At 37.4% G+C, this 24,419-nt stretch overlaps 1 protein-coding gene across 6 annotated transcripts in view; it reads right to left on the reverse strand.

The window, feature by feature from the left end:
• Positions 1–24,419, reverse strand: part of LOC116664215 (translation initiation factor IF-2-like) — a 108,109-nt gene that overhangs the window by 68,873 nt on the left and 14,817 nt on the right. The window contains exon 2 of one of the 6 annotated variants that reach the window (XM_032481822.1): positions 19,764–19,883. The exons of 4 other annotated variants lie outside the window; for them this stretch is intronic. In XM_032481822.1, the coding sequence (XP_032337713.1) occupies positions 19,787–19,883 (97 nt within the window). In that variant the 3' untranslated portion in view covers positions 19,764–19,786. Of the gene's footprint in view, positions 1–19,763; positions 19,980–24,419 lie in introns of those variants that run through there. One more of the 6 variants, XM_032481823.1, reaches the window with a different exon arrangement.

Below are 24,419 nucleotides of genomic sequence, written 5' to 3' on the forward strand. Positions count from 1 at the left end.
CTCATCACCTTGTTCATTACCAGTAAATTTTATCTTATGGTCAAAATTTGATCAAGAGCATTAATTTTTCTATTTGTATCCTTAACATCCTGAGAGGTAAGTCAAGAATTATTCTCTGCACTGCTTTTAGCCAAACAGGCCTCTGGGAAAAGTGCAGTTCCATCAGTATCCTTTTCACCAACATTCTGTAAGAATTGACTGTCAGATCCTGGATTGACACCAGTAAACTAGAAGCCCGGGAAATTTAAAATAAGGGTGGCCCTGACTGTGTAGTGTCATTAGTTCATTCTTCTTCTGATTAATCAGCTTAACCACTTGAATCTGATTTGTTTAGTGTCTCTAGGTTGTAATGCAAGTAATGAAATGAAAAATGGATTTCCAGTTCTGTAACCAGCTTCGCTACTTCTTAATACCTTAAGACATAGAAGAGGAGCTTCTAGAGCAGAAAATCAAAGGCTTCTTTGGCTCTTCCTGGACCACAGATCTTACATTCTATAGCACTTCGGAGATAACTGCTGCTGCCAACAGAACTTACCATAAACCAGAGAAGGATTTCTTACTGTAAAGAGTCTCACTTATTCCCCTCTAAGTGTACAATGTCACTGCACTAAATCATCCCTCACACAGAATCCAGTGTAAGAGACTATACAATTCATTCATTAACTCAACAAAAAAGTGTAAGTATCCAATCAATCTGACTTTGTCCCAGGTTCTAAGATGGTGGTATGAAAAAAAGGGACAAAAATTACTACCCTCCTGGAGCTCACATTCTACTGAGGTGCAATAAGTCAATAAACAAAATGCATAAAATATCAAATATATTGGATGGTAAGAAGTGCTACAGAAAAAAATGAATTACACTTTAAAAATTAAAATGGAAAACCCAAACAAGATGGATAGATTGTGTCAATGTCAACATCCTGGTTGTGATATTATACTATAGTTTAGCAACATATTACCTTTAGGGGAAACTGGGTAAAAGGTATAGGGGGGGTCTCTTTGTTTTATTTCTTACCAGTGTGTGAATCTAGTTATCCCAATAAAATTTTTCATTAAAAAATTTTAAATGGAAGGTCCACTTTTAAATAGAGTGATCAGACAAGGGTTTACTAAAAAGACAACACAGAGTAAAGGCTTGAAATTGGTAGAAAGAGCAAGACATCGCAATATGGGGTCAGAGTGCTCCAGACAGAGAGACCAGCGGAACCAGACAGAGCTGGCCAGCAGGGTTCAAGAAATGGCTGTCTATGAGGGGAGTGGCCAGAAAGTAGTGAAAGGGAAGAGCAGAATGAGGGGAGAGGTCACTGTGGCTTTTACTCTGAATGAGAGGGGAAGGTTCTGGGCAGAGAAGCAGCAGAATCTGGCTTGGTTTTACGAGATTCATTCTGGCCTCTGCATTACTATTAGATAGTAGAAATCAACAGATAAATTGCAGAATCAAAACATGCCTGGCATTCTGCTAAATCCCTCAGATGCCAAGGTAAAATGCTTTTGTCCACTCATTCTGAAGGAATTCATTGATTCAGTGAGCTTTCTCATATTCATAAGAAATATTTTGATAGAAGTTTCCCCAGCAGTTCTGTAGAAAACTACAAAATAAATCAGTGTCTGACCTCTGTGCATGAACCCTCCCATGAAGCTTTGCTTAAATTTTTTATACCATCAATATTCAGATTCTATAGGAGAGTAGCTCCAAGAAGTTACAATGGGTAAATGTTCCACTGAAAAACTAGTATGTTTCTTCTATTCCCAGAAACACTTCCTTTTTATTTTTAAGGGGGGTAATTAATTAGGTTTACTTATTTATTTATTTACATTTTAGAGGAGGTACAGGGATTGAAACCAGGACCTCGTGCATGCAAAGCATGTACTCTACCACATGAGCTATATCCTCCCCCAGAAATACTTTTAATAATTTTTTTTTTTTTTTGCTTTTCATATTGTAATAGTACCTCCTGAATTTGACAACTAGAGAATCATCTATGGTCTTTAGGCATTAGGTATTATATAAAATAAAGAAATAAAGAGAGTCTTTTCCTTTGAGACTGATAACTTAAAATTTAAAAAGAAAGTGGTAATCGATACTTTAAAGATTCTGCAAGAGGTTGGTCTGCACCAGTAGTTGTTCTTCAAGATTGGGGGCATCTTGAAATTACTGAAAACAAAAGGATATAAAAGGTGGCTTATACAAGATTCTAGCAACTAGAAATCTCAACTGGGACTTCTATAAGCCGAAAGTACAATGATAATTCATGTCTGTGACAGTTGCTATGAGGAACTGCAATCCTGAAACACCTTCTGAGTCACGTAAGGTAAACTGTATTCAATACAGCATTTTGAATATGTTATTAATTCTGCAGGTTCTAGGTTTTCAAATCGTGTGTGGCATGTTTGATGATAAGCTATAACCAGAATACGTTACTACTCAGAACTTCCTACTATCCCTCATCTTGCTGGTTTACTGTATAAAATTTCAGAGGCAGAATTTCTAGACTCAAGATGTAAAATCTAGTCATTGACTATGTGTACTGAAAACTTCTTAAAACTCATCATTCTAGAGGCAATCATTGAATTTCTGTAAGGAACTTTAGAGATTATCTAATCTAATTCAACAAACCCACATATTATATATGAGAAAATCAATGCCAAAAAAGGTTAATAGATGTAATTACCAGTAGATACCCCAAAAGAGCAGTTTTTTTGCCAAACTGAGGAAAGAAATGGTAGAAGGCAAAGCAACTAAGGCTCCAGAAACCTGCAGGACAGGGGCTCAGAGAAAAGAGAGCAGAATAGAGAAGGAGTGCAGACATTTAAATAGGATCCCTTGAGTTTGGGGCCAAATAGTAACTGTACATGGACAGGGTGAGACCTTCCAAGGCTGGGCTGAGACAAAACACCAAGGAAAGAACAACTCGTGGGAAAAGGACCATGACTTGGAGCCGAACAAATGCTGGAGCTCACACAGGGTTAGGAGAGTCTCTAGTTATGATCAACCAGAGAGCTGAGCCCTCAAGAAAGGATCAGTGCCCTTATTAGTGCCCTTGTAAGAAGAGGAGACAACATAGCTTCTCTGCCATGTGAGGATACAGAGAGAAGGTGGCCATCTACAAGCCAGAAAGAGGGCCCGCACCAAGAACTGAATCTTGATCGTGGACTTCCCAGTCTCTAACTGTGAGAAATGAATGTCTGTTGTTTGAGCCACCCAGTCTATGGCATTTTGTTATCGCAGCCCAAGCTGACTAAGACGGCTCTCTGCCCACTTCTTCCATCTCCTCCACAGCCTCAGCCTCCTTGACTTCACGTTGAGATGTAGAGCTCCACACACAGTGGCCTCCCTCCTGCCCCCATATTCACCAGGCCCCTTCCAACCAACTCAGGGCCTTTGTACACACTGTCCTCTTTGTTAGGAAAGTCCCTTCCTCTTTCTCAGCAGCTTAAATACATATACTTCTTTCACATCTTAAGTCAGTCATCACTTCTTCAGGGATCCCTTCTCCTATTTATCTGACTAGGTCAAATCCCCCTGTTATACAACACTTCCTTAATACTATGTTATTCTCATGAATACTAACCACTGTAGCAATTTATATCAAACTTTTTTTACTTGGTGTTTGCCCTTTATACCAGACTGTGAGCTCCTGGAGGATGCACTAAAAGCCCTGAGTAAGTATTTATAAAAAAAAAAAAATGAGTTCCTTCCCCAAATAATGATTTTATAAATTGTTTGCAACAAATTTTTCTAATGGTCGATAAGTATTTGTTGAAAGAATGAATCGCCCTATGCCCACTGCTTCACCTATAAATAGCTGCCTACCCTGCTTACCACATAGGGGTTATAAACATATAACAAATAATTGAAGTATTTGAGATTAAAACTTTAAATGTCATCTGTATTAGTTTGGGTAGGCTAAACAAACTGCTGAATCAACTGGATGCAAACATGTAGTGGCTTGAATACACCAGAAGGTTATTTCTTGTTTATATAATAGTTCAGAACAGATGTTCAGGTCAGCAGGTAGCTCTTCTCCATGCATTGATTTAGGAATCAAAGCTTCTTCCATCCTGTGGCATCCCTGTGGTCTTGTTATCATCTGCATTCAGCCAATAAAAGAGAATGGAAGAAGAATTCCTATAATTCTCCAAAAGCCCTGGTCCAGAAGTAGCACACATCACTTCAATTCATCAGGTAACTGACTATAATGCCATTATAGTGGGAGAAGGAAAGAATGAATTTTGCAGGCAGCAAATGGTCTCTGCTACTACCATCCAAACTCCAAGTCCCTTATTGTTTTAGCTTTGCTGTGCCTTTTGAACGGGTGGAAAATACAAGTAGTAACAACACTCTGGGCTAAAATTAGAGGAGACCAAATGGCAATAATAACCCCCTCTTTTCATTTCCTATTGGCAATGGCACTCCAGGTTTGTTCCACAATAATTTGGTTGTGGAAGTTAAGTCTTTTCTCATTCTAGGTATTCCAAAGTAAGAAAAGGAAAAGGAAACTGAGGAAAACATACCTAGGGTACTATTTATTCACAGGTAATTCACAAAATCTCTTCCAGTGACATTTTAATGTTATTAGGGCTAAGAGCTGGCTTCCTCTTCCAACATAATTAGGTCTTAATTCTTTATATGCTGGATCTCATCTGTTTGACCCTTCAGGTCTCTCCTCCACCGTTTTCTGTGCCTCAAGAGGCTGACCGTATAGACTAAATCAAGTGCCTCCCCTACCCTCCAGCACCCTTTAGGGTGTAGCCAAAGAAAATCAGCAACAGGGGATCAAAGAAAGAAGGGTCACCATGGACTGGCTACATCCATAGCTCATCCAAAGACCACAGGAAGGAAGTCCCTTCCACGTAGCTCTCCCACAACAAGTGCTGGGAATAATTTCCTTCCCTGCCCCTTTAGAACCAGAGGAGGTATCTCATTGGTGGCCAGCCCCAGGGTATTCCAATACCACTTGAGATTTCTCTAGATTCTATCCACACTTTGCAAATAATTTCTTCATTAAAATCTCCTCAAATTACTCCTCTGTTTTCTGCTGGGGCCATGATTTCTCGAAGTGGTTCCACAGAATCCTAATTCTAATGTTAAAATATACATTAGGTAAAATAAAAATTTAATTCAGCTATTAAAAATTTTGTAAACAGTAGATGAAACAAAAAATTACATGCTGCATTTCTGAGACCTGTTTTGATCATATAACTTCTCCCTTGCTTTGAGAGCATTTGGGGAAACTGGTATTCTACAGAATATATCTAGGAAATTCTGGTTTATACCAATAGAAATAAGACAACAAGGCCACATTTAACTCTATACAATTTCTAAGAAGCTCTAATTGTTTACATTTGGCTTCAAAATATGGCCAGTCACTCACTTGATGATGGCACAGCACACACACACACACACACACACACACACACACACAGTGTCATCCTCCCACAAACATGCACATATTCTGTGCACCTGCCCTGAGTCCACTGCTAAGATCCCAGGATCCACCTCTCTGACTTCAAAATCATCATGCAGGTCACTGGACATAGTCCACCAAGGAAGTCTGTCCTCAGAGATATGCAGCCTTCAACCACTACAGCCTGCAAGAGACCCACTGTATTAGGGGAAAACAAATAAACTGTAGATAAATTTTATCACAAAGAGCACGGAAACTACACAATTGTTGGAATCATCTCATTTCATGAACTGTACTGTACATGCGATACCTTTATAAAGAAATTACTAATTTTCAGAGGCGAGGGGGGTTTGGAAGGGATAGACTGGGAGTTTGGGATTTGTAGATACTGACATATATATATATATAGAATAGATAAACAAGTTTATACTGTATAGCACAGGGAAATATATACAAGATCTTGTAGTAGCTTACAGTGAAAAAGAATATGAAAATGAATATACGTATATTCATGTATGACTGAAAAATTGTGCTGTAAATCAGAAATTGACACGATATTGTGAACTGGCTATAACTCAATTTAAAAAAACTAAATGAATTTTTTTAAAAAGAAATTACTAATTTTTAAATTGAGGATTTCAGAAACATTGACCTTGGAAAAACCCTGAAAGATGAGCTGTCTCACCTTCAAGACTACACCTGACTCATCCCAGATCGTCAATAGCCTAATTTTTAAAAAATGTAACCCTTCAAGCAGACCACGCTGCCCTTTCCCTTCTTTGTTCTCCCTGATTATATCCTTGATAGCACCTGCCATATTGCATCACAATTGTTACTTTAATCTTCTGCCTCTTAAAGCACAGTGTAGGCTTTGAGGGAAGAAAACAAGCCTTATTTTCAAAGCCTTCACACTTGACACAGTTTGTGCTTAACTGACATTTTTGAGCAAATGGAAAAATATTGGCTGAATGAATAAATGTGTCCTCGATAAACTATTTCACTATCAATCCTGTCATAAAGTGTTTCTTCATACCAACTTGAACGCCTTCTTGTGATTAGAAGAATTCCTAAAAGATACTAGAGGCTTCCCTGCTCTACGCTGAAGTACAACTTAAAAAATAAGATATTCTTGGCTTTTGTTCATTGTATTCATTTTTAATCTTCAGAGAAGAAAACTATACAACCATTCTTGCCAATGTATTTCAATTTCACAAACTGTTAGGGTTAGAAAAATTCCTCCTTCTCACTACAGGGCTGGGCAAGCTGAGTAAATGAGTGAAGCATGGTGTTTGGTGGAAGGCCTAAAACTAAGGCCCAGCATTATGAGTGGCCTTGACCTCTGGTGAAATCAGGAGGGCTCCAAATGGCCTACCCAGAAGTTCTCCTCCCCACTCTGCCCCATGGGTAAGGTCTCCTAGCCAGCAACCTTCCTTATCAAGCCCACCAGGTACAGATCCTGCTTATTCCTGAGTAGCAGGTTTCAGTTTCCTGCCAGCCTGCAGAATTATTCAAACAAGCTAATCATACCTTCCCACGGGAACCAGGGGTGGCCTCATCCTTTTGACACTTAAAAGCCTGCTTGTGCACTCTGTTCCTGAGTGCAACCGTCATGTGGCCTTGCATGGCATGCAGTGGACTCCTCGCCCCAGGCTGACTGTATGTGTGATTAATAAACTGCGGTCATCTCATCTGTCCAGTGTCAGGTGTCCTGTGTTCCCATATTCCTAGGATGGGAATCCCTTCCTCAACAACGGGGTGAATACGAGGCTACAAAAACAGGTTATAGACCTGGTACAGTAAAACATCTGGAGAAAGAACAGTACCTGGCTTTAGTGCCATAGAGCTAGGGGCTGGGGGACGTGGAGGACAGGGCAGGACATGCCCCAACTTAAGTAGGCAGCTGCTAGTCAGTACCAGTCTATTGTTGACAGGCAGGAATGAGGACCCAGAATTGCCAAATTTTCAAGTTTTTGAAAATTTTACGTCCAAATCTCCCACCTTTTAAAGGTCTTTTTTTCACTCAAATAAAACCCATCTGGAGAGGTTTTGCGGTTTTGTGAGGTGCCAGGTTGTAACTTCTGTCCTAGAATTTAAGTCTAGTCCCCAGTACAGCACTGACACAAGCATTCTACCATACGCTTTTTACTATTGTGTGCTTTTCCTTCTAATATGTCCTACTAACATTGCTGATTCAAGTTAGGTGTACCATACCCTTAAAATTCAAAATTTTAGCCATATTTGTGTAAGTCCTCATTATATAGTGGAGTATTGTTTTCCCTCCCAGCAACAATTAACTGCACTGAATTGTATTCTGACCACATTTCGCACTCCTTCAATTACTAAGTCCATGTTGGATTCTAATAATAGTTTCCAGGTACTTCCCAACCGATTCAGCTTATGCTGTTCTCTCCACTAAATCATTGCAAATATGAATAAAAATACCAAGGATCACAACTTTAAAATAAGACCTCTAAATCACTTGTTATGTTCCTCCCAGACTGACATAATACAAATAACTTTCTTAATTACTTCCAGGAAATGTAATAGAGCATTTTTTTTTTTTTACAAATGTCACTTTTCAAAGACTGGTAAACAGTAGTTTCAGAAGAATTAATAGAGTTACTATGAGGAAAATCAACAGTAGTCTTTAACCATGCCACAACAGTTTAATGTGATTGATGTTTTTAAAAGCATATTTAAAAGAAACACTTTTGGTCCACAAATGACAAATGCTGGAGAGGCTGTGGAGAAAAGGGAACCCTCCTACACTGCTGATGGGAATGCAGTTTGGTGCAGCCACTGTGGAAAACAGTATGGAGATTCCTCAAAAGACTAGGAATAGACTTAACCATATGACCCAGGAATCCCACTCCTGGGCATATATCCAGAAGGAACTCTCCTTCAAAAAGACACCTGCACCCCAATGTTCACAGCAGCACTATTTGTAATAGCCAAGACAATGGAAACAGCCTAAATACCCATCAACAGATGACTGGATAAAGAAGATGTGGTATATTTATATAATGGAATACTATTCAGCCATAAAAAATGACACCATAATGCCATTTGCAGCAATATGGATTTTCCTGGAGAATGTCTTTCTGAGTGAAGTAAGCCAGAAAGAGAAAGAAAAATACCATATGAGATCACTCATATGTGGAATCTAAAAAAAAAAACAAAACATAAATACAAAACAGAAACAGACTCATAGACACAGAATACAAACTTGTGGTTGCCAAGTTGGGGAGGTGGGAAGGGACAGACTGAGAGTTCAAAATTTATAGATACTGACAGACATATGTAGAATAGATAAACAAGATTATATGGTATAGCACAGGGAAATATATACAAGATCTTGTGGTAGTTCACAGAAAAAAAAATGTGACAATGAATATATATATATATGTTCACATATAACTGAAAAATTGTGCTCTACACTGGAATTTGATACAACATTGTAAAATGACTATAACTCAATAAAAAAAAGTTTAAAAAATAAATAAATAAAAGTAACACTTTTGAAGCATAGTCATCCATTTATTCATTCAACAAACATTTGTTGAGCAGCTACTATGTGCCAGTCACTGAGACACTAGGAATATATTAGTGAATAAAACAGAATAAAATTTCTATTCCCATGGAGTTCAAATTTCATTGTTCAGGTAGAATATAAAATCGACTGTACCTGTTGATTACAGCTAGGTAAAACTATGTAAGCTGATGGACAGAATCAGAAGGGAATACACAAAAATTAAAATAGTATGTGGATATATTAGAGAATGTACTGATTATTTCTTTCTCTATTCAACATAAAATCCATAAATTTAAGGGGAGTGTATGGCTCAGTGGTAGAGTGCCTGCTTAGTATTCACAAGTACCTCTAGGCTCAATTTCTGGTACCTCCATTTAAAAAAAATAAATAAATAAATAAACTGAATTATCTCCCCCCCACACACAAAAAAACCCTATAAATTCATAATAAAACAAATAAAAATAAAAATAAATAACTTATTGGTCACTTATGAAGATTGATAATGTACCAACTCATTCTGAAAATTGATAAATAAATAGAATGACCATTGTTTTAGTCTGTTTGGGCTCCTATAATGAAACACCACAGCCCAGATAGATTATAAACAACAGAAATTTATTTCTTGTAGTTCTAGAGGCTGGAAGACCAACAAGGAGTATAAATAAAACCAGATGTGACACCCATCTTTAACATCACTATGAAATAGAGAATACCATGAATTTTAAATCACCTGAAAGAAAAGAAATAAAACTTAAATTCCAACATAGTTCCCATCATCAATGCAAACCTATGGATGTAGAGAGCAGTGGCACAGGAACCTTAACCCACTCTGTAAAGAAGAGGAGAAGATAGTTAAGGACTTAAAACACAAAGAAAATTACTTCAGGAAAAGAAAATCAAACATAAGCACCAAAATACTGAACACAGGTTCAAGAGTTGGGAGTACATGGAACCTAATATAGGAAAGGAGATTGAAAGTGAATAGAACCAGAAGAGGCAGAAGAGGAAATTTTATTTATGGGAGAGAAAGCAATAAATAAGGAAGAGGTGAGGACCCTTGGAAGGTGGCAGTGATATCACCACCAATATCATCATCTACTAGGGAAAAAAATGCATTTCACTAAAACAAGAGAAAAGGATGCTCATGAACCAGAAACTGTCCAGGAAATGCCTCTGAATACCAAGCAAAATCAAACAAATTCCATAAAAAGCTATTTTAAGGAAGAAAATAAAACAGGTAAATCAAAACATTTCAATTGGAGAAGATTTTCCTAAAAATGCCAACCAAAACGTAATAGACTCAAACAGATTTTTAAAATGCAAAGCAAACATTTGGAAATAGTAAAAAGTCTAGAATCAAAAATCTAAAAAAAAACCAAAAAAACAAAAAAACAATAGAAATAGACCCAGAAAGATCTATGCAAAAGAAGAAATGCAATGAGAGCAGATGGACTGAAAAAAAAAAGACGAAATTATCTCATAAATAAAGAATAAATTACAAGGTGTCCCAGGGAGAATATTGAAAATGGAAATCTAATTTAATGGAAACCTAATAAAAACCCATGAACATGAGAATAAGATTAGGAAAGAAACAAAAAGCGTCAAAGAAAGTGGAAAGTGGTTAAAATGGAAAGCATGCGAAGAAGGTCTAATACGTGTATAACCAGAATTACACATAATTTTTGTCAATCTTCCCGATAAAGGAAAACAAAACAGTGGTACCTCACTAGTATTTAATACTATAATTCAAGAAAAATTTCTGAAAATAAGAGAAAACTTAAACATATTGAAATGGCCCTCTATTTACCTGAGGATACCACAACTAAGAGGGGGCACTGACAGTCCTAAAAGGCCATGCTTTCTGTTTGAACCAGAACTTGTTTCAAATATAGAAAGAAGGAAATGGCATTCTAAGAAACAAAGACTCAGGAAATCTATCATGTCCTTTCTTATTTGTGTTACTTCCTTGTGTTAGCCAACCACTTAAAGTGAAAACAGCGACAGAGAAGGAAAGGGAAAACGGCAATCTATGCTGTTTTTGCTTTCAGTCTTTGCCATCAGTTAGCAGAAGTGTTGTAAAGAGTGTAAAGGGTGCTGGTAAAATCTGAGCGTATCAAGAAGCCAAATAAAAAGAGCTGAGTTAGCTTGTGTGCAATGTTTTCAATATTCTGTAAGAATGAAACATATATGCATATATGAGCCATAAAATACAAACTGTGAAACGTCAGATGACTCCACATATGTGTTATATGCTCTTACATTTTAAACGGGCACTGCACAATATAAAGATGAACAGGAAATTTTACGCTAATAATTTAAGTTTTTATTTTTTCTTTAGAATGACATTAGATAGCAAATAAAAAAATACGAAGAAAGGAAAAGCTTTAGTAACTATATAATTACTAAACCACAGAAACCACAGAATTCCCTAACCAGGGGGATCAAAATTGACATTACCAATTAGAGGAGGATGCAACATTACTGATGTAGTATTCCAAGTGGAAATAAATACTCTGAATCTAATCATGAGGGGAAAACAGACAAATCTAAGTGAAGAAAATTTGTTAATATAATTTGCCTGTTTTCTCCAAAACTGTCAATGTCATGAAAGACAAAGAAAGGTTAAAGCACTGTGCCATAAAGGAGATTAAAAAGACATGACAGCTAAATACACTGTGTCATCCTAGACTGGATCCTGTACCAAAGGGGGAGGGGTGGGGTGGAAATATGCTGCATAAAGGACATTATGGAACAAGTGACAAAATTGGAATATGGACTGATAAAAAATACTGTATCAATGCTAGATTTCCTGAATTAGATAACTGTACTGCAGCTACATGGTAGCTACACACTGACAGTATATAAGATTGACATACATAGTTTATATCTGCTATATATACCAATCTATATATATAGAGAGAGAGGAAAATGAGAACGCAAATGTGGCAAAAGATTAAAAAATTGGTAAATCTGGAGAAAGGTCTAGGGTATTTCTCTGTACTATTTTTGAAACTGAAATATTTCAAAATAAAAGCAGATATTAGATCATATCCTTTCTCCTCTCAAACCCTTCTCATGATTTTCTATCACAGTTTAAAGTGAATGTAAAACTCTTACCCTGATCCTTATCATCTAACTGCCCCGCCTCTATTTTTCCACTACCTTCCCCAGCTCCCTGGGATTCAGTTCCGCTAGCTTCTTGCTATTCTTCTCATATACCCAACAAGTTTCACCTTGGGGTCCTCAAAGCAGCTGCTCATTCTCTGTAACACTGTGCCCTGATCTTCACAAGGCTAACTCCTTTGTCTTAACCAAGCATCAACTCACACATCCTTCCTCTGGAGTGTCCTTTTCTGAGAAAATATAAAGTACCTGACTCCCAGCCCAGCCCCTTTCTATCTCTTCCCTCTCTTTTATTTTATTTTGACATTTATCACTATCCCATGTCTCATGTTTTTCTTAGACTGTTGTCTGTTTTGCTAAAATGGAAGCTCCATGAGAACTTTTTGTCTATTTTTCACTGTATTTCCAGCACCTCGAAAAGTGGAACACAGTGAACACACTGAAATGTTTGCTGAATGAACAGACGTTACAATAAACATCCTTGTAGATATCTATATCTCTATATAAATCTTTGTCCATTTTTTGGCATGTTTTAGTGTAAACTTCCCGAAGTGAACTTCCTGGATCAAAGCATGCATATAAATTTAAATTGCCAAAATCCCTTCAAAATTATTGCACCAATTTACCTTCTCAGCAACCCATGAAAGTGTCTATACTGTTCATTTTCTAAAAAATGTAAATATAGTTACAAGGGTATTCAATCAATAATAATTCATTATGTTATATACTTGTTCCATGCAATTTCTGTATCTGTCTTATACAATAAAACAGTTTTTAAATATTTCAGTATTATGGCAATAGAGAATGTCCTTGGAGAAATTCAGCAACTAAAGTAAGAGCTGGAGTAATTATTGGATACAATAGGTATCCAATGTTACTCTTAAATAAGTAAAAGTATTTCTGTAATCTTTTTGATCATCTTGAGGAAAGGGTTAGATGGTAGAGGATCAGAAAATATGTGAAGTGTCCTAAAATTGCTTATATTTAATCCAAAACTAGCAAGATCTTAGTATACACTTTCTAACAAAAGCTTTAAAGGAAACCCCTTTAAAAATTCTAATTGTTTTAATGTATCTTTCTTATGGGTCTTATGACTTTGTAATAACTTCTTCTGAAATAAAAAAATGCAAGAGTATATTAATTGGCAAATTAAAATGCTTAATTTCTAAGGACTAAAGCACTAAAACTTTGTTACAATGACTTCAATAATATTAACAATTCAACAATATTAAACATGATTTTAAAAAACCCCAAACATCAGAGAGGATAAAACTCAGAAGAAGATATATGGACAAAGTAAAGGACAAAATGAGAATCTCAATACTTTGGGGTCTAATTACGCTTCAGCTACATGAATAACATCTGTCCTCTTAGACAAGGTAGTGAAGCTTGCCCTTCTTTTTGTTTTGTTTGCTTTAGGTTCTGTATTTGATTAAATTCATGGCCACAGTTGATATATTTGCAAAAATATTATAGTGGATATTTGAATTCAGCAAGCTCTCTTTAATTTTCTACAGTTCTTATAAAATCTTCAAAGAGAAAACAATAAGCAGACTGGCACCCCTGTGAATGCTCAGTGAAATGAAAACTAAAAGTTTTGCTAGAGGGAGACCCATGAGGAAAGCAAATTCAACCATCTGGTACCAAGACTTAGGCTGCAGGATTCAGTCCTAATAGTCAGATCTGAGCCACAGAACCCATTCCAGAAGCACAAATCAGGACTTCAAGGGATCATTTATCAGCATCATTTCTCAGTTTGCTGGCAGTATCAGAATTCTAGTAAATTAGTTCAAAAGTTCTTTGAACAAGTTCTTCAGCCAATACATCTGAACAGTTACCTCCCACAGCTACTAACAAGTGCTGAACATGCAAAACAGCCCAAGTCTATTGAAAAAATATTTTTCCTTTATGTATTTATATGTACACAAACACACAGACATTTTATATATAACGGTTCAGGGAAGTTAATGCTTTTGTTGTTATATACTGTAAATTTATTTACTGAAAGCTTACTATGTACCATGTTTTAAATTAAGGGCTTTACATACTTATTTAACCCACAGAAACTCTGGTAAGTAAGAATTATTTCCCCCATTTCACAGTCAAGAAATCAATGCTAATGGTAAAAAAAACAAAACAGGTCTCCTCCTAACCATGTAGTTTGCAAATACACAAGCTTTGAATTTACTTGGTTTGTCTGAGAGAGGGGGAGTTCTGGAGGAGAATGAAATGCCTCATGAGTTTGACATAGTGTTGAAGGGTTATTTTTATCACTTGATATTAGATTGCATAATTTTATACCAAGTATGTAGCACAATCTTAAAGAGTAATCACCATGCCAAGAGAATGAGCTGGATTCTTCTGTATCCTGGAGCCCCAATCCACAGACTTTTTAATATTCATTAAAAAGCTCCATGGCAGTTTGTCGCATTCATATTGAAAACAGAGATGTACAGAACACTTCAATGGGACATTGGACTACAGGTGATGGGTGTCATTGAGAATGGCTGAACATTTAGAAAACACAAGATGTGATCTGACGGATTTCTGGGTTGTACCACAAACCCATCTTTTTTTTTTTTTTTTTTTTTTTTTTGCCAAGAGTTAGTCTATACTATCCTACTGTCTTCCAAAATCAGTTCACGTTATGATGGACTTACCTTTCTCTACTCTAAGAATGTCACAGACAAACAGCCATGGAGCTTCTCAGTGAAGATCACTGGTTATACCATAGACTATTATTCTCTTTAAAAATATGTAAAACTTCTGGTTGAATTACACCACTAATTTTGTTTAATCTTGGAACTGAATAGAAAGATGTTTAAAAATAAAACTGACATTAAAAAAAGAAATCAATGCTAAGAGAAAGTGAGACTCGCTCAAGGTCACACGGATAATAAGCAGTGGACCTAGACTCCTTACCCACTACTCCAGTTCAGCTCTTCTCCCCCCACTGAAGCAAACCTGAACAAGTACAAAGGAGCTGTCAGCTCAGCAGAAAATGGCAAGAAGGTACCGCACACTTTCCCTTCCAGCCATACTCTCATGGCCTACAAAGGCCACATTCAGGTTTGTAACGGGGAGAGGTACTTCCACTGTGATACTCTCTCCCACAAACCGCTCACACACAGTCTTGATCACTGTGAATTAGGGCTGTGAGTCTCACAGAAAAGAGAAGACACACACAAAAAGCAATGAAGATGGATGGACTTGGAGGACATTACGCTAAGTGAAATAAATCAGTCAGAAAAAGGCACATACTGTATGGCATCACTTCTACATGGAATCTAAAAGCAATACAAAAAAACTAGTGAACATAACAAAAAAGCAGCAGACTCACAGATATAGAGAAGAAACTAGTTGCCAGAGGGGAAAGGGAAGACAAGAGGTGCAATGTAGGGGTAAAGGATTAAGACGTACAAACTATTATGCATAAAATAAGCTACAAGGATATATTGTACAACACAAGGAACACAGCCAATATTCTATAATAACTCTAAATAGAGTATAACCTTTAAAAATTACAAATCACTATATTGTATACCTACAACTTTTATAATATTGCACAGCAACTATACTTCAATCTAAAAAAAAAATCAGTGAAGATATGTAAACATATTGGAAAAGTTCTCCAAGAGACTCTGATACCCTGTCCCAAAGCTGAGAATCATTGGACAAGGAACATTAGAAGTGTTTAGAGAATTTCTTTCATCTATTTTCTCTAACACTGCATTTTATCTCTTAAAAAGGCAGTTGAGTATTAGTTTGTTTGCTGCAACTTCCATTGCCTGGGTCCAAACTGTATTTTAACTGCTTGAAATTCTCAAAACTACATGGCTTATGTTTAGCATTTCTTAGTTTCAAAGCCAATGAAGTTTTGTTCTATTTACTTCTTTTTGGCCATTTTGCTCTATTATAAGTTTATTTTTATTCCATCACCTTTCCATTGAAAAAAATGATATATATACATAATATGATACACACATATATGTATCGATATTCATAATTCTTAGTATATTCAAAAGAGTATATGTAATATATATGTAAGCTTTAAACAAAATAAAGAACACCCGTATGACTGACAATCAAAGAATAGAACATTGTCAAAAATTTGTACCTACTTATGTGCCCTCCCCTTATGGGGCCATGCCCCCCCTTATAAGCAGAAGTTCACAGACTATTCCTGGCAATGTTTTCTAATTTCCATGCTGGTGAGTTCTATTCTTGTTTTTTCTTCTCTTAGCCATTTCATTCAGTTTGAGTCCTTTGGGTATTCATTACCGACTGATGGATTCAGTCTGTAATTATGTTAATAATTATGTACTAAGATTGACATGTAATTTCCTTTTTCATATTCAAACTTGCCTGGATTTGGTATCAAGGCAACAGTGTCCTCATAGAATGAGTCTATTTTCTGAAAGAATCTGTGTAAGTTTACACCTTGAAAATTTGGTAGGACTTGCTTGTAAAATAACCTGGGTCTGGAGTTTTCCTCATGGAAAAATATCAACTGCTAACTGAATTTTTAAATAGTTTTTTAATAGAACTATTTAAAACTAGCCAAATAGAACTATTTGGGCTTTCTATTCCTTTTGAAACAGTTTGTTTGTAGGATCTGTGGAAGAGGTTAATTCTGGAAAACTTAAAGCCTGTATCTTTTCTAATATTACCCAACCACTCTCACTCTATTCTCACTTCCTGGGACTCCAATGAGATACATTTAAGATTTCCTCATTTATCTACTTCTTTTTCCTATTTTCCAATTTCTTTTATCCCTCTGTTGTGATTATGGCTGTACCAAATCTGCTGTTAAACCCACTCTCTTGAGTTTTAAAATTTTGAACAATTGTATTTTCTATTTCCAGAAATGCCCTCTTATTTTCAAGCCTACTTATTCATTCCTCGCAGTCTTTTGTTTATTCATCTTCGCAACCGCTTACATTATTTCTTTAAACATTTTTAACACAGATGCCCTATATTCTGTAACTGACAATTCTGACAACTGCAGTCTCGGGGGCCCAAATCTGTTTATTTTTTCTGCTGACTCTCATTCGTAATGGCTTAGCTTTCAATGTGCAGAGTGATCTTTGTGAAATGACTGCTTAACTTGCAAACTCCAAAAGAGACAATTGCTTCTGCTTCTGTGTATGCTAGATGTCCCAGGCTCAAATCCTCACCTGGCCACCAGACCAAGGCCCAGTATCTTGGTAGCACTGTGGCTATGCTTTCATTGCCCTGCTGATCTACTGGTTGTTGTATTTGTGGAGAGAGGGTCTTTGAAGACTTCTAATGCCTCTTATGAGACCAGAGATGCCTCAAAGAGTGTGTCCTAGAGAGCCACACTACTAGAAGCAGAAACCTGTGACGGTTTGCATGGGGTTAACATGGTTAAGCTGGAACTATGTTAACCCTAAGCCCTTTCCTCTGTGGTTGTGGGCTTGAGTTGACCAAGAGGAACTTGTGTCAGATTAAGAAGGCACAGTGATGCACTGGTCATTACTCTCAGAAAGCTGCTGGAGTCAGACCTGGTGACAGAAATACGCAAAGATGCCCTGCAGAATGGAGCTTGTCCTTGCTCTCCCCTGTTCCATGCCCAGTTCTTCCCAAATTCTGACCCTGTTGACCAACAGCAGCCACACACTATGGCCAGACACACCACAGTAGTAGTAGCCAGACAGCTTCCCACAGACCAGACCAAGAGGCTCCCCATCACTGGACCTGCTTGACTTTAAATGTTAGAACTTGCACAGACTCAGGAGAAGGGCATCCAATTTCGCTGTTTGTCAGAGAAGACTTTCAAATGAAGTAACCCTTGAAACAGAATCTAAAGTCTCTCAAGCTTGAGAAATGTAGGGCCTCTTCTTCAAGAGAGTTTGGTCCCTTTGTGAGCTACATATTGACAATTCTTCACCACTTTTCCCTATCCTAACTCAAAATATACTGCACTGTAGCAGTCTGTGCTATATTTAGTTCGTGAGTAGTGGTTTAGTTTTTTCACAACAATATCATTTGTTGTATAACACTAAAGTTGTTAATTTTAAATTAACTGGTTTTATAAATCTTTATATTTAATTTATAAATATGTTTTGGTTTTATAAGACTAATAAAAGAAATTTATACCTAATTTACGTATACACATATATAAGTAACATTATCATACAATTAATTCAAGTCAACATCAGATGCTGTGAAAATTTTTTTTCTTTAGGGGAAATCTCTCTGTTGCTCAGGATTGAGAAACATGAGGAATCATCCTTAACTATTTCCTCTCCCTTACCATCCTAACCCTCCTCCCACAGAGACAATACCAAGTCATGAAGATTTAACATCATGAACCTTTCCTCTCCTCCTTTCCATCTTCACTACCTCGACCTTTTCTGAGTCCCATCAGTGGTTCGTCATCACAGGATCTACAGGATCAGATGCAAGCTCCTTCACGTGGGGTCTCTGCACTGTGTTCCGATCCTCACTTGGCACAAGCATGTCGTTATATATCAACCTGTCACTGTTCTTTTCTCATCACATGCATGACAGTTTACCATAAATGCATGACCCCAACACAACCATCGTAAACACAGATGCACATGTGGGCACTGAAATAGGCTGGGAGAACTTAGTTTTAAGGTGATCAGCCTCATGACCTAGGATATGTTTCCATGACATTTTTTAAAATGTTTACCTCTCCCAGTTTATCTCCCTCCCTTCTCATTCACATAGTCTAGGTTAGGTTACTCCAGCAGGACAAGTTCTTCCCTTCATCATGACAACTAACCTGCCTTTTCTTTTGCTTAGAACACTCTAATTCCCACTCTACCTTACTGGCTCTTTCTCATCATCCACCAACCTATTATTTAAAGAAGAGGAAACGCAAGGACTCTCTTGTTTTATTCATTACCAAAAAGTGTCTCATTATAACAGATATACTATGCCTACCAAATAAAATACAGTGTTGAATATTATTGAGCTATAAAAACTGAAATATTGCCATTTGCAACAACATGGATGGAGCTTGAAGGCATTATGCTAAGTAAAATAAGGTAGACAGAAAAAAAAATGTTTAATCTCACTTTTATGTGGAATCTTAAAAACAAAAACCAAAGTTATAGATACAGAGGTGGGGGACCAGTGGCAGAGGAAATGGATGAAGGGGGTTCAAAAGTACAAATGCCCAGTTATAAAATAAACAAGTTCTGGGGATGTAACATACAGCATGGCAACTATAGCTAATAACACTGTATTGCATAATGGAAAGTTCCTAAGAGAGTAGATCTTAAAAGTTCTCATCACAAGAAAAAAAACCTGTAAATATGCGTGGTGATTTTAACTAGACTTATTACAGTGATAATTTTGCAATATATACATATATCAAATTATAATGTTGTACACCTGAAACTAATGTAATATTATCTGTCAATTATATCTCAAGAAAAGGTAAATTAAATAAAATAAGGTCCCAACTACAAGCATATCTCATTTTATTGTCATCGCTTTGTTGCACTTTGCAGTGTTGTTTACAAACTGAAGATTCGTGGCAACTCTCTATTATCAGCTGACAGTTAGCAATTCTTGGCAATAAAGTGTATTTTTTAATTAAGATATATATTGTCTTTTTAGACATAATTCTATTGCACACTTAGTGGACTACAGTACAAATATAACTTTTATATGCACTGGGAAACCAAAAAATTCACACAACTCACTTTATTGCAATGGCCGCTTTACTTCAGTGATCTGGAGCTGTACCAGCAGTATCTCCGGCTATGCCTGTATGAGGTCTCATCTCATTAGGTTCAACAGTGATTGAGATGTGGGGATCCAGTCTGTAGGATTAGTCAAAAGTTGTCTGAGTGTGATGAGATATTCCAGTCTAACTCTGACCCTGGCAATGCCAGGTCTTCCCAGGACATTGACAAACTCTAAAAACAATGACAAATTCCAAGGTATAGTTACTATCATGTGGTCAACATAGGTTCTTAAAATCCTTCCACGGAGATGTTCCTAGGGTCTGGCAGCTTATGAACTGATAAGAGTTCCTCTAACTTATAGTATTGTATTTCCTAACCCTTATTAAGACTAGAGGCTAATCTCAGGAGCTAATTAAGATATTCAATTGGCATAGGAGGGATATAGCTCAGTGGTAGAGTGGGTGCTTAGTATGCACTGGGCTAAATCCCCAGTACCGCCATTAAAAAAGAAAGAAAGAAAGAAAGTCAGTTAGAAGGCTGGGACTAATATCTAAAGTAGTGTTCTCAAAATGTGATCCCCAGTCTAATGGCATCAACATTATCTGAGTATCTGTTAGAAATGCAAATAATGGGACCCTGCCCCCACACACTGAATCAGAAATTATGGGGGTGAGGCCCAGCAATCTGTATTTAACAAGACTTCCAAGTAATTCTGATGCACAATAATGGTTGAGAACCACTGATCAAAGACACGCTAAAAAGACATAGTCAGTATTACGAAGAAGCAGCATAACAGTAAACAACCTGGTAGACCACACATCTAAAAATTCCAAGAATATGGCAAACTGATGGAAAAAGTAATCATTAGACGCTACTTTGTTTGTTTCTTTTCTAAGAATTGTGTGCCAGGAACACATGGAACCACTTAGTTCTCTGGTCTAAGTAGCTGGCGAGAATCTGGGTCCAAATCTGGACAGAAGGCAGGGGTGTTAACAGAGGCCAGAGAAGTGACCACCAAAAAAAAAAGTTCCAGAACACCATCAGATTTTAATATTTTATGGTAGAACTGGCCATTCTCATGCTCCACCCCATAACAAGACACACTGAAAACATATCCATCTGCTTTAAGTCCAATCCTACCCTGCCTGTGAATTTTTTTCTTGCCCCCCAAATATGGTACACATTTAAAAAGACGTCATTGCAGTTTATGGACCTGTGTTTTGTGCAAATGCAAGGGCCATTAACTGCATTCACAGCTGTGGACTTCCCCCTTCTAGAACTTATTATTAGGCTGCCAGTAACACATTCTCTGTGAGAACCACGGGAAAAGCCTTGTTTTGCCCCGCTTTATGTAGTGGATTCCATAAGCTTTCGGACTCCAGTAGCACAGGAAATCTGTTCCCTTGGTACTCTGTCAATGAAAACAGGAAAAGAAAAATAACAAACAAAAAACAAGAAATTACATCCTTCAAGATAACCATCATTACTAACTAAAAGAGAATGGGTGATGCACTTGGCAGAGAAATACTGAAGTTATAATCAAACACACCCGTGGCCCCAACAGCAGAACCCTGGACTTAGCTACAAGAAAAGTCCCTTTCTAGATTAATTCCAAAGAAAACCAAAGGATTAGGTTCTACAGCTTCAGGCAGCTGTGCACTCAACTGACGGGCAAAATGGGAAAGGCAGTAAAGTGCACCTTTGGTGCCCCATGACCCCCCCCACTTCTTTCTGTAACCCTCTCCCACCTCCAGGTAAACCTTCTTCACCACCTACATTCAGTCAAGTCATTCTGCCTTTGCAACGTCTCACTCATTACCTTGACCCAAATGTCTAAGGCCGTGTAAAAACAGCATTGTCAGATTTCATAAAAGTGCAATGATGACTCAGACTGAAAAGAGACATTCTGTCACAAGGGAAACATAGCTTGTCAAAGAAACTCATATTAAAATTGGGTAGCTCTCCAGTCTACACAGGCAATGGAAATAAGAGCGAAAATAAACAAATGGGACCTAATTAAACTCCTAAGTTTTTGCACAGCAAAGGAAACCATAAGCAAAACAAAATGACAACCTATGGAATGGGAGAAAATATTTGCGAATGATGAGAATGACAAAGGCTTAATCTCCAGAGTATATAAACAGCTCGTACAACTTAATAACAACAAAACAAACAACCCAATCCAAAAATGCGCAGAAGATCTAAACAAGCATTTCTCCAGTGAAGACATACGATGGCCAATAGACATATGAAAAAATGCTCAATATCACTAATTATCAGAGAAATGTAAATCAAAACTACCATGAGGTATCACCTCATAACAGTAAGAATGGCCATCACCCAAAAGTCCAAGAACGATAAATACTAGAGAAGGTGTGGAGAAAAGGTGTGCAAATAGTGAGAAAATAGTGTGGGAATGTAGGTTGTGAGAAAATAGTGTGGGAATGTAGGTTGATGCAGCCATTATGGAAAACAGTATAGAGGTTTCTCAAAAAAGCTAAAAATAGACTTACCATATGATCCAGCAATCCCACTTCTGGGTATATATCCAGAGGGAACTCTAAGTCAAAAGGACACATGCACCCCAGTGCTCATAGCAGCTCTATATACAATAGCCAAGACATGGAAATAACCTAAATGTCCATCGACAGATGACTGGATAAAGAAGTTGTAGTATATTTATACAATGGAATACTACTCAGCCACAAAAAAGAATAAAACAATGCCAATTGCAACAACAAGGATGGACCTAGAGATTGTCATTCTAAGCGAAGTAAGCCATAAAGAGTAAAAAAAATACCATATGATATCACTCATATGTGGTATCTAAAAAAAAAGGGGAACACTATGAACTCATCTACAAAACAGAAACAGACTCACAGACTTAGTTTACAATCTCATGGTTACCGGGGAAAGGGGATGGGAGAGGATAAATTTGGGAGTTTGAGATTTACAAATGTTACCCAGTATACATAAAATAGATTTTAAAAAAAAGACCTATAATTTCCATAGTAGCCTACAGGTGATTGTGAACATCAACACAATGTTCAAATACAATGTTCAAATAGTATAAAGAAATTTGCCAGGCTGTGCCATCAAGGGAGGTGATCCATCAAGGAGTTTCTAGTTTTAAAGAATTTTAATTTTTAAACTCTATTCTGCTTACTCTTGAAATTAAATAGCAGTTAATTTTTTTGCCCCATAGAGCACTTCATTCTTTTGACATCTCTGAAATAAACCTATTTATATGTCTTTTATGTTCAAATACCAGTCACTTGACAGTTGGTAAAACTGGGTGCAATGCCTTCAGTATAGTCATTCTCAACATTGCTTAAATATCTATCTTTGAATCATCTACTCCTGGGAGTCAAGTTCCCAAGTTTTCTTTGAACTTTCCTCTTGCCTCATCTCTTCTCTTCTTTCTCATTCTGTTTTTCCCTGACAAAAAACGTCTAAGGAAAATAACCGAAGGGTGAAAATATTTACAGGGTGTGATTCAGAGAATTCCTATTTGGGATGCCTACTTGAAGAAAAGTGTGAGATTCAGGACTTCCGGTCACTAATTTTGCTTTCTCCCTTGCCAGGTGTGGACATCCCCTCAGTGTTCTCATCTTTATCATCTTGCTAGTGACGGTCACACCCCTGTGTGGTAAACTCCAGGCTGCCCCAGGAGGAGAAAGATCAGCTTCTGAGGACAGGCTCCCACAGGCCCCCAGAGTCCTGCCAGGGGAAGCAGACAGCACCCCAGCCAGCCTTAGCCCTCTCCTGTCCCTCCAGATTACACCCTCAGATAATGTTAAGAGGGAGGGAGTTAAAGGCCCTTGGACAGAACTTGGCTGATGTGCCCTGGCCTTTTCCCACCAAGACCTAATAAGAGGAAGGCTTCCCAGCAGTGAGGCATCCCTGCCCAGAGTCAGGTGGGGGACAGCAGTGGGGCGGGGGGCTGGTAAGAATTGACAGCCCCCAGCATTTTATGTAACTGGTAGTTTTCCATCAGACAACAAGGGGCCCTCCCCCAAGTGGCCCAGCCATGTGCAGCCCATTACACTGGAAAAATAACAGGTTACAATTCACTGGTGTAAAAAGATATCAGCACAACTTTCTGGGAAGGAAAGACTCCTTTACAGAGAAAAGAGAGGAAGCTACAAAGACAACAAGCAAGAAAAAAGAACTAGGAGGAAAAGTTCAGGAGACTTGGAGGGAAATTTATAAACCTTAGAACTTTGAAAGGATAGAAAACTGTATACAAGATATGGTGTAACTATGACTTAAAAAATGAGTGACTGTCCAAGTCTTTGAGAACTGTGTCACAATTCACTCAAATAAAGTAAGAAGGCATGGGGGTAAAGAATGAAAGGCTTAGGGATGATACAGGGAAAAGAACCTTCTGACAGTACAAGCTGATATACATCAAAATGAGTTGTTGAGTAGTTGTGGAATTTAATTACTCACAGAAGCACAAAAAGTGAATTTTAAAAATCTTTATTGTATAGCACCTACTGTTTGTCTAGTACTTTATTGTTATCCAACCTGATTACTTTGTAGAGTTGTTACAAGTATCAAAATAACATACCTGGTCTAGACAGGGAAAGAGCTCTCTGGTCCTTTCCATTCAGGCAGATGTGTCGAATAGATATTACCCACTCTCAACTATTCTATAAACGGCATCTA

Source organism: Camelus ferus, chromosome 6, assembly GCF_009834535.1.
Source record: "Camelus ferus isolate YT-003-E chromosome 6, BCGSAC_Cfer_1.0, whole genome shotgun sequence".
Taxonomy (NCBI): Eukaryota; Metazoa; Chordata; class Mammalia; order Artiodactyla; family Camelidae; genus Camelus; species Camelus ferus.